Genomic DNA, 15,000 nt, shown 5'->3' with positions numbered 1-15,000 from the left:
ACTTATATAGTCACTTGATTTGATTTGATTCAGAGAGAGAAAGGGGGGTGGGGTGAAAGCGGGAAAAGGAAGAGGGAGAGAGACAGACAAAGAGACAGACACAGACAGACAGACAGACCGAGACACAGAGAAAGAGAGAGAGAGAGAGAGTGTGTGTGTGTGTGTGTGTGTGTGAGGTGCGGTGCGGTGTGGAGTGTGTGCGTTTCATAACTCTCCAGATCTGACATATCGAGTCTGAACTCGGGAATCAGTGGGGATTATTGACTGACTGACTTACTGACTGACTGACTGACTGACTGATTGATTATCATTGATTGATAGTCTTAGAGTTCGGTTTGCAATGAGTAGATACCTGATTTTCTGATTTATGTCCCCACCACCCCTCCCCCGCCATCCTCCAAAAAAAGAGAACAGCATAAAAAAAAGCAGCAACAAAGAGAACAGCATAAAACAGCAACAAATACCCCAAAAGAGAACAGCATAAACAGCAACAAAGAGCCCAGAAGAGAACAGCATAAAAACAGCAACATCCCAGAAGAGAACAGCATAAAAACAGCAACAGCCCAGAAGAGAACAGCATAAAAACAGCAACAGCCCAGAAGAGAACAGCATAAAAACAGTAACAAATACCCCAGATGCAGAAGAGAACAGCATAAAAACAGCAACAAATACCCCAGAAGAGAACAGCATAAAAACGGTAACAAATACCCCGGAAGAGAACAGCATAAAAACAGCAACAGCCCAGAAGAGAACAGCATAAAAACAGCAACAGCCCAGAAGAGAACAGCATAAAAACAGCAACAGCCCAGAAGAGAACAGCATAAAAACGGTAACAAACACCCCAGAAGAGAACAGCATAAAAACGGTAACAAACACCCCGGAAGAGAACAGCATAAAAGCGGTAACAAACACCCCGGAAGAGAACAGCATACAAACAGCAACAAACACCCCGGAAGAGAACAGCATAAAAACAGCAACAAACACCCCGGAAGAGAACAGCATACAAACAGCAACAAACAGTCCAGAACAGTACTGACTTTATGACACGGAGCGACTGGTAGATGCCCACCAGCCCAACAGTGAAGTTGACGGCGAAGAGACTGTAGTTCTTGGGGATGATCACCAGGGAGTAACGCGACCAGACGAAACCTGGGCAATAGTGTCAACATGTTCGTCAGGCTGTATGGACAATGCAAGACCTGAAAAGACAGGGCAGGGCAGGGCAGGCAGGCTAGGGCAAGACAGGGCAGGGAAAGACAAGGCACAGGGCAGGGCAGAAAAACATGGCACAGGACAGGACAGGGCAGAGCAGAGAAAAACTAGGCACAGGATAGGACAGGACAGGGCAGGACAGAACAAAACAAGACTGGGATAGACAGGGCAGGGGAGAGAAAGACAAGTCACACGACAGGGCAGGGCAGGGCAGGGCAGGGCAGGGCAGAAAAATACTAGGCACAGGACAGGACAGGGCAGGACAGAACAAAACAAGACTGGGATAGACTGGGCAGGGGAGAGAAAGACAAGTCACACGACAGGACAGGACAGGACAGGGCAGGAAAGGGCAGGCAGGGCAGAGCAGGGCAGGACTGAACAGAACAGGGCTGGGCAAGACAGGGCAGGATAAGACAAGACAGTAAACAGAGCAGGACAAGGTATCGAGAGTCAGGACACGGCTGGGTAGGACGTGGAAAGTCAGGACAAGTAAAACAGGACCAGGAAGACAAGGGCAGGACAGCACAGGGTAAGACGTTGAAACCCAGGACAGGAGACGATAACGGATATGGAAAGTTTGGACACGACAGGAAAGAACAGGACAGGACATTAAAAGTCAGGACAGGGCAGGGAAGACAAGGGCGGTACATCAGAGGGCAAGGACAAGGACAAGGACAGGACAGGACATTAAAAGTCAGGACAGGACAGGGAAGAAAAGGCGGTACATCAGAGGGCAAGGACAAGGACAGGACAGGACAGGACATTAAAAGTCAGGACAGGACAGGGAAGAAAAGGCGGTACATCAGAGGGCAAGGACAAGGACAAGGACAGGACAGGACATTAAAAGTCAGGACAGGACAGGGAAGACATGGCGGTACATCAGAGGGCAAGGACAAGGACAGGACAGGACAGGACATTAAAAGTCAGGACAGGACATCAGAAGCGGTCAGCAAAGGCTCAAGGACAGACAGGACAGGACATTAAAAGTCAGGACAGGACAGGGAAGAAAAGGCGGTACATCAGAGGGCAAGGACAAGGACAGGACAGGACAGGACATTAAAAGTCAGGACAGGGCAGGGAAGACAAAGGCGGTACCTCAGAGGGCTAGGACAAGGACAGGACAGGACATTAAAAGTCAGGACAGGGCAGGGAAGGCATGGCGGTACATGAGAGGGCAAGGACAAGGACAGGGCAGGACAGGACATTAAAGGTCAGGACAGGACAGGGAAGACGTGGCGGTACATGAGAGTGCAAGGAGGACAAGGACAGGACATTAAACGTAGGGACAGGACAGGGTAGTGAAGACAAGGGCAGGACAGGACAGGACAAGGCACTGAAAGGACACCAACGGGCATGAAAAGTCGGGGACAGGGCAGGGCATGACATGAACAGTAAGAACAGGACAGGACAAGGGAGACAGGAATAGGGCAGGGCATGTAAGGTCAGGACATTTAATTTAAAGTTAGGATACGGTAGGGCAAATTCATCACAGAACAGGTCAAGACAAGTCATTCATATAAAGTCAGATTAGAACAAGACAGGAGAAAACATTAAAGGTCAAGACAGGGCAGGACAGAACTAGACAAGACAAGACAAGACAAAACTAGACAAGACCAAGTTGTTCATTTTCGAGGATAACAATAACAAGACTACACAGTACTAACACTACATAAGAAGGGCATAAACATGATATAATCATAATGGTAATAATTCAATTTGAAGAGCAAGGCATGTCGGTGGGTGGGTGGGTGGGTGTATAGGTAATTAGTTAAGTAGGTAGCTTGGTCGGTGGGTGGGTGAACAGATAGGTGAGTAGGTAGATAGGTAGGTAGGTGAGTAGGTAGATGGTAAATCAGGTAGACAGATAGTAAGTAACTAGGCAGGTTGGTAAGGAGGAAGGTAGATGAGCTGATGGGTAAGTAGGAAGGTAGGAAGGTAGTTAAGTAGGTGGGTTGGTAGGTGCGTGGGCAGGTGAGTGAGTAGGTAGGTAAGAGTGTAGGGAAGTCGGCAGGTGGGGAAGTAGGTAGGTAGGAGGGTAGTTATGTAGGTAGGAAGTTAGGTAGGTAAGTAGGTTGGTAGGTGTGTGGGTGGGAAGTTATGTACGCAGGTGGACAGCACATAACACTATGTAAATTAAGTTATTATTATTACTATCAAATATCGTTATCATCATGATTCTTTCTTCTTCTTTTTTCTTCTGTATCACCATTATCATTTTTTACTTCCACTATTGCTACCACTACTACCTACTACCTACTACTCACTACAACTACTACTATCATTACTGTGATTATCATTATGATTACACCATACAAAGCAACTGACCAGTGAGCATCAGCGCCTGTGACTGAAGCAGACTAACTTTCTCCACCGGTCTTTTTACGTCATTGATACCAGCCAGCACCAAAAGCTGCACACACAAAATGGAAACACCACACGGGCACCCAAACGATATTCATGCTAAAAACAAAACAAACAAACAAAAAAAACGGCTTTAGGTCCTAGGAACTCAAGACTTGAACTCAAGACCCTGAAGCAAACCTGGGGTACCCTTCAGAATCTGGTCCTTCTTCTTCTTCTTCTTCGTCTTCTTCGTCTTCTTCGTCTTCTTCTTCGTTCGTGGGCTGCAACTCCCACGTTCACTCTTATGTACACGAGTGGGCTTTTACGTGTATGACCGTTTTTTTTACCCCGCCATGTAGGCAGCCATACTCCGTTTTCGAGGATAGAGTCTGGTCCAAAACAAATATGGGTGGCGGTTATCCGTTGCTACCCTACGTCAGAAGATGCCAGTGGGCAGCAAGTAAGAAAGTTAGTAATGGTACCACAGCTCTTTACACACCGGGGCAGTGAATTCACGTTCACTGTGTCTACTGGAACTCTGTGTAGGAAGGACGTCTGGAGGTCCCAATCCTCTCCTTCCGCCATTTCAATACTTCCCCACCTCCCCACCCTCCCCCTACCCCCACCCCCACCCCCACCCCCCTCCCCACCCAGCCGATGTCAGGTTAGCCATTCACACCAAGGTGGGGTCTGGAAACTCGGAGTAAAGTGTCTTTCCCAAGGACATAGACACAACACCATGCCAAAGTGAGGTCTCGACCCCTGATCACCATATAGATAGATAGATAGACAGATAGATAAATATCTATATGTCTCTCTATCCATCTATCTATATGTCTTTCGGATGACATGGTAAACCGAGATCCAGTGTTGCAGCATGCACTTAGCGCACAAAGAAGAACGTACGGTAACACAAAGAGGCTGTCCCTGACAAATTCTGCAGAAAAATTCCGCTTTAACTCTCTCCATACGAACGGCGAAAGAGACGACGTTAACAGCGTTTCAGCCCAATTACCATCATCAAAATATTGCAAGCGGAAGGCTCTTATACTGAAGAGGTGAATGTTGACAAAGAATACCACAATTCTGACGACGGAAGCTAAAGGTTGGGTCATTCAGACAGAAACCGAGGGTTTGTGTGGAGGAGAAGAGAGGACTGGCCGTACTGAGTGACTTAATAGTAAATCAGTTACACTTGCAGAGAGGGAAAAAAAAAATTTTTAAAGGAAAAAGATATATAGGTGGCGCTGCAGTGTGGCGACACGCTCTTCCCATCAAAAGCAGCTCTAATTTCACACAGAGAAATCCGTTGTTACAAAATGTAATCTAATGTAAATCCACTGCTCACGGTTCGACCACTATCTTTCTTGTATTCAGTTAGAATACGAGAGTAGTTAATTAAAGACACGTGAAAAAAGGATAAACAACCACTGTGGAAAAATGTGCACGCGTTTATTAGACGTATGTAAATGAAGATATATATCTTTTAATGTCGCGTAAGTATTCACCAACAAAGCACAATTTCCCCTGCATTGTGTATCCGCATGCTCGCGCACAAGCGCGTGACCGCAGTTACACGAACACGCGAATGCATGTCTACTGAACACACACACACACACACACACACACACACACACACACACACACACACACACACACACACAGAGAGAGAGAGAGAGAGAGGTGCGCGCGCGCTTGCACACACATGTACACAGGTACATACGTATGGAGTATGAGGAGGCAAACGAGAAGAAGATGATGATGGTGGTGGTGGTGGTAGTTGTGGAGAAGAAGAAACGACAATAATGGTATGAACAACAACGACGACAACAAGAACAACTGCAGCATGTATAACAACAAGCAGAGGAACAATAGGACAGGCGGATGGACAGTAGCAGTCACAGGAACCGTTACCCATTTTGCTAGCGGAGCCCAAAAGAAGATCGTCTTGGGACCTGAAAAAAGGGGATTTGTGGGGTGGGTGGGGGGGCGAGGTGGGGGGTCGGGGGGGACATTGCTTTAATGTGTGATCGGGTGAAGGTGAGATTGTAGAAGCGTTGAATATAATCACACACATATATATATATATAAACCATTGAATGCTGCTAGCGAATACGTTTGTCAGTGAAGGGCTGACAACTTACTCACTGCTCAGAGATGACACTGAGCTTACATACGGTAAGGTGAGGCTGTAAAAGGCAGTTTTCATGATCTGGGCATCCTCTTCTTGGGATCGCAGTAACTTTTTTTTGTTCACAAATTGTGGAGAATGCAGTCACTTAATTAAATCCATCCGTGCCACACTGATTGTAGCATAACGGAATAGACCAAGACTAACTTCTAACATTGGCTAGGTCAAACCTGCTTAGCGTGTGGTGATTCGCTTTCATAAGCTTTCTTGTGAGTGAAAAAAAAAAAAGATACAGTCATGGCCTTCAGTTTGTCTGTCAAAAAAACGAACATCAGAACGTGATGACTGATCCATACACCCTACCCCACCAAATCAGCTTCTTCTTTTTTTTCTTTTTTTTTTTTAAGGAAGAAGATACCTGACCGTTGCATAGACCCATACTACTGGTCCGGCCTTGGGAGAGCATGCCATAGGTATGTAATAAAAGCATTGAACTTTCAGGAAATATAAAGCGAGTGTATTAAACGGTAACAGAAAAATTAAAAGATGAAAAGTACATGGAAGGTAAATGATTGAAATAAAATAAGTAGCAACAAACAAAAAAAAGGGGGTCGGCGGGGGGGGGGCTTGGCACAAAACCTTCAACAAACTGGTGCACACACACACACACACACACACAATATCTTTCAATCACCGATATGTGTGACGGGACATTAAACAAAATTCCTCCTCCACACACACACACACACACACACACACACATACGTGCGCGCGCGCGTTAGATCTAGGAGGGTTATATCCAGAAGTTCAGTAAAACTGCGAAGTTAGATGCAAATGGTTCATCTTTCAAAATCTGTTGTTCTGACTTGGCTTTTTGAATTATTCCGTTAGTTAAACGTTTTCATCGTCGTCGTCTTGTTCTCCTCCTTCTTCTTCGTCACAATCTTCTTCTTCTTCTTCTTTCTTACTTTCTACCTTTCTACCTTTCTTTCTTTCGTTCTTTTTCGGATTGGCCTTCGGCAATGACATTGAATGTAAAGAATGTTCAGATCTATTTTTTGTGTTTTTTAACACAAATCGATAGTCATTCTCCTTCTCCATCCTCCTCCTCCTCCTCCTCCTCCCACTTCTGTCTCTCGTCCTCCCTATCCTTCTTTTTGTTTTCCTTCTTAGATTACATATTTTCACACTAGCCTTTGACTTTCAGTCAAATGTAACTTTGCCCAGATCTATTCTCCTTTGTGTTATCAATACTTCTTCTTCTTCTTTTACTACTACTACTACTTCTACTACTTCTTCTTCTCCTTCTTCTTCTTCTTCATGAGCTGTATACTCCCAGTCTCTTTCCTATTGACACCAATATCCAGAGCCAACCTGAAATCTCAACCCAGACCCCAAACTGAGTTTCTCAAAACAAAACAAAACAAAAACAAAATTGATTATAATAATGATAATAACAGTAATTATAATAATAGATCTGATGAACAAAAGGTTGCTGGTAGCCGAAAGGAACAGAAAAAAACTTTAGAATACTAAACTCAGGGGGGGCTGTTTAGACGAAAAACAAAGGGTGTTTTAGGCTCACCTCGATGCGCTGAGTTGAATGGAACCCTCAGCTAAGCTCTAGGACCACTCCTTTCCCATGAAACTGCGACAAATACACAGTAAGCTGAGTACTCCTTCCCCACCTGCACGCCATTTTGACTGCTGATCACGTGGGTGATCAGCAGTTAAAATGGCTTGCAGGTGGTTGCTCTGGCTGTGATCGGCTGAACTTACTGTGTATAAAATTGTCGCAGTTTCATGGGAAAGTAGTGGTCGTACAGCTTAGCTGAGGGTTCCATTCAACTTAGCGCATCGAGGTGAGCCTAAGACACCCTTTGTTTTTCGTCTAAACAGCCCCCCTGAGTTTAGTATTCTAAAGTTGAACATTACCAAATAAACAAACAAACCAACGAACAAGGATCTTATTTGAGAAGCAAGGAAGCGCAGACACAGATACAAACAAGTTCCATGAGAACTCTGCTTCCATTTTTATTCCCATAGGCTGAGCAATATTTTTCTCAGATCTACTCACAAAACCTTTACCTGCAGGGTGATTCCAGAGTGGTGTAAGTGGTCTTGGAACAAATTTGTCCAGTATTGACATCATGGTGTGGTACATTGCAGCAATTTTCGCTTCATTAATTTTGTAGAACTTCTAGAACACTTTCTGGTTTGTATAATCTACCACAGAAATCAACAAAAAGCAGAGTGTGGCGTGGTACAAAGAAAGAGATAAGCTGGAGAACTTTGCTGCCGAATTCCTTTTTTTGATGTAACCGGTTAATCCAAAAATAAAACCAAAAAAACAAAGAGAGAGAGAGAGAGAGAGAGAGAGAGAGAGTTTTTTATTAACCGGTTACATCAAAAAAAAGGAATTCGGCAGCAAAGTTCTCCAGCTCTTTTCTTTTATTTTCTTTTTTCTTTTTCTTTTCTTTTTTTTCCACTTTTTTCAGATGTAAATTCCAATCACACGTTCTCCTCCTGTTTTCAAATTAGGACCAAAATGATTTCAACGCTTGTAACAGAAAATGAGAATCAACACCGAATATCACCTGAATATTAGTAATAGGAAGATTGAGTAGATGGTTTGATCCCATTGAATTAATATAGCCACAAGCCTAATTAAGTTCTGTTATGAATATCGCGGTAACTATTTACCAGTATGTTAATTAGTGCCTCTCTACTTTTCAAGATGGAATATGATAAATGTTTCCCCAACCTACTTGTTGTCAAGTATTGGACCATCTGTGTATACTTTATGGTGATTTTGATGGATCTCATTTTGTATGAGATTCAACAAAAGAAGTGAAAGCAGGGTCATCGTCTTTCTTTAAATCTGCAGAATTAATGTCAAAGGTAGAATCAGTTGTTCGTCACCCGTCTATAGGTACTGTGTATGGCCACTTTGATTGGGGTTTATTTCTGATTGGGGTTATATTTGATGATTTGTTTACTCACTTGTGTAAACAAAGTGAGTCTGTGTTTTAACCGTGCTCGGTTGTGTGTGTGTGTGTGTGTGTGTGTGTGTCCGTGGTAAACTTTAACATTGCAATTTTCTCTGCAAATACTATGTCAGTTGACACCAAATTTGGCATAAAAATAGGAAAAATTCAGTTCTTCCCAGTCATCCTGTTTAAAACAATATTGCGTATTTGGGATGGGCACAAAAAATAAAAAAGAAGCCAGTTATATGCAAACTGGATTTACTGTTATATATATTTTTTTTTTTTTTTAATTCTCTAAACTTGGCACTTTGATCTGATATTCTGACCACAACAGCAAGAGCAGTCATTTTTATCATTTTTTGTTCAAACAGGAACTTCTTTTGCTAAACATGGAAGTTATATTTTGCATGTCTTTGGTGCAGATAGTAAAAAAGGGAAATTAATCTGTAATTAATGCTAGGGGGCTTAATTTGCTTTAAACTGATCTTTCTCATCTTAAACATTACATTTTGAAATTATACTCAGTACATAAAAAGCTTGTGTGTTTTACTCTCAGTGTACAGGGCTTTCACAATGTTCATTCGCCCAAGTGGTCTTTTTCGGAAAATACTCAAATCAATACACAAGTGGACTTTATAGATCTATTGGCTAAGCCCTGAAGGTCATGGGCAAAAATTAATTGCGTACACATATTTATACATATTCAAAGCCCAAAGCCCGTGCTCATATTCTTCGCGAACGCAAACGACGCCATTCTGTTTCAAGTTATTGACCTGCCCGTCCAATCCTATATTCAATCGACAATACACGATAACATGTGATGGAAAGTTGGAGAAGGAGACCGTTAAATATTTATTCAGAGAAAGATTTGTGCACGCCTCATCACTTACTGGATTATGCCCCAAACTGCCATAAAAATATCCACAGAATCAGTCGGAATTCACAGTTAAAAATAAACCATGAGAGTTAATACCCTTGAATTGATGAAACTTAAAAATTTCCAGTCTTGACTTTTCTTAAAATGAAGTCCTTTTCACTTCATACGACGTTTAGAAGTACTTGTACTTGGCTTTACATGTTATTAGTTTAACAAAATACTCAATTTTTATATCAACTTGAAAACTATAAACTAGAATGAACATAAAAGAGAAATTGAATCGACCGTGTCAACCGGGTGTGACTAAACGTGTACCTCTATCTAGATCCAGAGAAAACGGCTAACTGTTGCAGTGTGATTGCGGCGATAGTCACGTCTCTTTTACCGCGGACTTAAAAAGAATTTTGAATTGCCCTTAAAGATTTTTTTTAATGCCCAAGATACACCAGAATAATATGATTTAAACATCGTTCTCAATGCGAATACCGCAATCGATTTATCGCCGTTTAAAAAAACGTTTAAATGTTTTGAACGTCAGCTAAGGAGCCACGATAGTGTAATAGGTAAGACTGTTTCTTCTCACCCGAACACGCGGGGTTCGAATCTGCCGTTAGGACTTTTTATTTCTTTTTTCTTTTTCTTTTAACCTGAAGCTTTATAATAACAAATACAGAACACATTTTAACGATTAGATTTTTTTTTTGATTTTTTTTTTTATGTATCACAAGTGAGTCTTGAAGGCCTTGCCTCTCTTGTTTTTGTTTTTTTTTGTTTTTTTTTTTTTTGTTTTGTTTTGTTTTTACCTCAAGGCCTGACTAAGCGCGTTGGGTTACGATGCTGGTCAGGCATCTGCTTGGCAGATGTGGTGTAGCGTATGTGGATTTGTCCGAGCGCAGTGACGCCTCCTTGAGCTACTGATACTGATACTGATACTTATTTCTGATGTATTCAAAATGTCAGAGGTATAAGTAACTATTGCTATGATGGGGTGTAGATGCTGCGCTCTTTTATGGATATGAAGGTTGGGTTTTTGGAAGGGGCCTTCGTGTTCAGGTTTGTGGTTAATTGTGCGTGCCCGCGAGCATTTGTGCATTTGTTTGTACGCGTGTGTGTGTGTGTGTGTGTGTGTGTGTGTGCGTATGTGTGTGTGCGTGTAAGTGTGTGCGTGTAAGTGTGTGGGTGTCTGTGTGTGTGTGTGTGTGTGTGTGTGTGTGTGTGTGTGTGTGTGTGTGTGTGTGTGTGCGTAAGTGAGTGAGTGAGTATGCGTTCGTTTGTGTGAGTGTGTGTGTGAGTGTGTGTGTGTGTGCAGAGAGAGACAGAGAGAGAGATGCTGACAGACAGACAGAGACAGACTCTCGACTGTCACATGCAGATAATCATCAACAAACGACCTCTCTCTCTCTCTCTCTCTCTCTCTCTCTCTCTCTCTCGCACAATTTAGATTAAGAACTCTTGGTTTTAATGCCAACAAAAATGGTTTATGCCAGGTACGTCCACAAAATTAATACTCCATGTCCTTTGCGCAACTCCACAGTTGATGATGAAATTCATTTTATGTTTGATTGTAAATCTTACGATGATTTGAGAAATAAATGTATGATTTTGAAGAAAAAAAAAGGAATGTGCAAAAAGAATGGATCCATTTAGCATGTCAACACAAGAAGATCACGAGATGATAATCTTTATGCATTTGGAAAAAAAAAAAAATCACTACAAACTGATACAAACTGCGTGTTTCGACGTTGTGTGTGTTTCCGCGAACAAACAAGACAAGAACAAGAGAATCGACAGACCCTGCAAAATGTATCACATTCCTTGAATTGTCACAGAAAAAATACATCTTTATATTCATATTCATATTCATTCATATTCCAAATTTATGTATACACGTTTCAAAGTATTTTGATTGAACCGTTCCAGCGAACGCAATATATAGGGTTGTTGTTTTTTTTATACACAAATACATACTAAGAAATTTTTTTTTATCTCAGTCTCTCTGTCCTTCTATGTGTATGTCCGTCTCATAACGAATATAGTAATCAGCTGCAACTCACTCTGTGAATATGGGCATTGGCAAGCGCTAAGATGATGCAGTCAGCTCGGTCACTGGGAATAATGGGCATTGGCAAGCACTGAGATGATATAGTCAGCTCGGTCACTGGGAATAATGGGCATTGGCAAACACTGAGATGATGCAGTCATCTCGGGCACTGGGAATGATGGGCATTGGCAAGCACTAAGATGATGCAGTCAGCTCGGTCACTGGGAATAATGGGCATTGGCAAGCACTGAGATGATATAGTCAGCTCGGTCACTGGGAATGATGGGCATTGGCAAGCACTGAGATGATATAGTCAGCTCGGTCACTGGGAATGATGGGCATTGGCAAGCACTGAGATGATATAGTCAGCTCGGTCACTGGGAATGATGGGCATTGGCAAGCATTTAGATGATGCAGTCAGCTCAGTCACTGGGAATGATGGGCATTGGCAAGCACTGAGATGATATAGTCAGCTCGGTCACTGGGAATAATGGGCATTGGCAAGCACTGAGATGATATAGTCAGCTCGGGCACTGGGAATGATGGGCATTGGCAAACACTAAGATGATGCAGTCAGCTCGGGCACTGGGAATGATGGGCATTGGCAAACACTAAGATGATGCAGTCAGCTCAGTCACTGGGAATGATGGGCATTGGCAAGCACTGAGATGATATAGTCAGCTCGGTCACTGGGAATGATGGGCATTGGCAAACACTAAGATGATGCAGTCATCTCGGGCACTGGGAATAATGGGCATTGGCAAGCACTTTTTTTTTTTTAGACTTTTCTTTTTATTTATCAAAGTATTGCTGTTGTTGTCTTCGAATTTGAACGTAATCGTTTCAAAAATAAATAAATAAATAAATGAATTCATAAAAAGGTAGGCGAGGAGAGGAAGGGTGGGGGTGTGTGGGTGGGTGGGGGTGGAGGGTTGTATGATGCGTAGCGGGAAAAATCAAAGAAAAAAAGTGTAAGTAATAATAATAATGATAATAATAATGGTAATTGGCAAGCACTAAGATGATGCAGTCAACTCACAGCTATCATTTCTCCTGTTTGAGAGATGATAACAAAAATGATTTTTCTTATCGTAATAACTTCTCTTATATTTATTTCAAGGAGGGAGGTGGCTGAATGGTTAAAGACGCTCATCTGCCAATACAGTGTCCGTGAGGGTCTGGGTTCGATTCCCGCTCTCGCCCTTTCTCCCCAAGTTTGATTGTAAATATCAAACTGAGCGTCTCTTCATTCGGACTAGACGACGGACAAACCGAGATCCTGTAGGCAGCACACAAAAAAGAAACCACGGCAACAAAAACGTTGTTCTCTGGCAAAATTTTGCAGAAGAAATCCACTCTGATCGGTGCACAAATATATATGCATGCACTCAGGCCTGACTAATCGCGTTAGGTTATATGCTGCTGATTAGGCATCTGCCTAGATGTGGTGAAAAGTATATGGAGTTTTCCGAACGCAGAGACGCCTCCTTAAGAAACTGAAACTGAAACTGAAACCCTCTCATATCAACTCTTTGAATGCTGAACCTTAATGGAATGAAATTAGTATGACGGGAATCTGGTGTTCAATAACTACTTCTGCTTGCGTCCTTTCAACCGGTAGAATTGGTTTTGCTGAACAAAAATCGGACATTCCCCAAGAGGAGGACGAAGTCCAAATACAGAATGATGACCCGCATGCTGACCTGTAACCTCAAGTGTTATCTCATTGAGGTGACAGCCTTTCACTGACAAGCATACACAGCAGCTGAAGCAGTCAAGGGGGAAAAAAAAAATATATATATATATATATAAACATACTAATGGCAATGGAATGAATATGGAACCAGTGCGTGAAGTCACCTACACCCATGCTTATTTTTTCTTTGCTTTGTTCCGTCTTCTTCTTTTTTTCTTTTTCTTTTTTCTTTTTTTTTTCTTTTTTTTTCAAATCAGATCAACGCACTGGAAAATACACACGATAGTAGAAAACGATATATGATGTTCAAAGAGCAACTAAAAACGACATGGTAGAACAAAAGAAGTTCTTCCATTGAATTTCAGAGAACGAGACAGGGTATGAAGTTAGACTGGAGTTGGTATACGTGTGAGTGTGGGTAGGGGCAGGGGTGGTGGTGGAGATTTCGGGATCGACTGGGATTAAAGGAATTGGCAATAACACGGTGCAAATAATAATAATAATAACCACCATTATCATCATTATCATCATCATTGTCATCATCGCAAAAGAAGAAAAAGTCTTTATAAGGTCAAGAAATGATTCTCTGGCGCATGATCCGCCCTCCCACCCCCCAGCCCCCTCCCCAACCAACAAATATACTCCACGGTTGCATTGTATTGCATTGTATTGTATTGTATTACTAATTTTTGTCACAACAGATTTCTCTGTGTGAAATTCGGGCTGCTTTCCCCAGGGAGAGCGCGTCGCTATGCTGAGAGCACCACCTTTTTTTTTCTTTTTTTTGTGTGTGTTTTTTTCCTGCCTGCAGTTTCTTTTTTCATTTGTTTTCCTATCGAAGTGGATGTTTCTACAGATTTTTGCCATGGACAATCCTTTTGTTGCCGTTGGTTCTTTTACGTGCGCTACGTGCATGCTACACACGGGACCTCGGTTTATCGTCTCATCCAAATGGCTAGCGACCAGACCACCACTTAAGGTCTAGTGGAGAAGGAGAAGGAGAAAATACTGGCGACTGTACCGTGATTCGAACCAGTGCGCTCAGATTCTGTCTGCTTCCTAGAAGGACGCGTTACATCTAGGCCATCACTCCACTGACGTTGTAAACTGAGTGGTGGAGTGACGCGATCTCCTGGGAAGCGACAGAATCTGACTACACTGGACTGAATCCCACATTCGCCAGTATTTCCTACCCCTCCTCTAGTCCTTGAGTGATGATGTGTAGCATGTGCTTAGCTCACGTACAAGAACCCACGGTGACAAAAGGGTTGTCACTGGTAAAATTCTGAAGAAAAATATACTTACACTTGCATGCAGAAAAAAAAAGGTGCGGAATGCACTGTAGTGACGCGCTCTTGCTGTTAGGAGGACAGCACAGATTTCAGACAGAGAAATCTGTTGTGACAAAATACGATACGATACGATACGATACGATACGATACGATACGATACGATACGACAATACAAAACAATACAATACAATGCAATACAATACAATGCGACACGATGCAATGCGATGGAACGCAGCACAGCACAATACAATACAAGACAAGACAAGACAATACAATACAATACAAAACAATACAATCTGCAAGATTGTGTTGCTCGATGTGCATATCCACAATACCGGCCAAGACAGGCCTCTTTGCCTGTTCTGCCCACTTGTCCACTGCTTGCACTGTCTGTCCAATTAATTAACTGATCAATCAA

General features: G+C 42.5%; 2 protein-coding genes across 2 annotated transcripts in view; both read right to left on the bottom strand.

The window, feature by feature from the left end:
• LOC143283489 (mitochondrial pyruvate carrier 2-like) overlaps positions 1-12,642 on the bottom strand; it is a 15,008-nt gene extending 2,366 nt beyond the window's left edge. Inside the window, exons 1-5 of the mRNA XM_076589731.1 lie at positions 12,634-12,642; positions 7,775-7,886; positions 5,470-5,510; positions 3,538-3,622; positions 1,038-1,149 (exon numbers count right to left, since the gene is read on the bottom strand). Of these exons, the coding sequence (XP_076445846.1) occupies positions 1,038-1,149; positions 3,538-3,622; positions 5,470-5,510; positions 7,775-7,886; positions 12,634-12,642 (359 nt within the window). The remainder of the gene's footprint in view (positions 1-1,037; positions 1,150-3,537; positions 3,623-5,469; positions 5,511-7,774; positions 7,887-12,633) is intronic.
• LOC143282904 (choline/ethanolamine transporter flvcr2a-like) overlaps positions 11,004-15,000 on the bottom strand; it is a 23,644-nt gene continuing 19,647 nt past the window's right edge. Inside the window, exon 13 of the mRNA XM_076588785.1 lies at positions 11,004-15,000. This exon is cut by the window's right edge and continues 146 nt beyond it. Coding sequence (XP_076444900.1) covers positions 14,997-15,000 — 4 coding nt within the window. The 3' untranslated portion in view covers positions 11,004-14,996.

Source organism: Babylonia areolata, chromosome 6 (assembly GCF_041734735.1).
Source record: "Babylonia areolata isolate BAREFJ2019XMU chromosome 6, ASM4173473v1, whole genome shotgun sequence".
In the NCBI taxonomy this organism is placed as follows: domain Eukaryota; kingdom Metazoa; phylum Mollusca; class Gastropoda; order Neogastropoda; family Buccinidae; genus Babylonia; species Babylonia areolata.
Note: the sequence above shows the minus strand (reverse complement) of the source record. Positions and strands in the feature narration are given on the sequence as shown.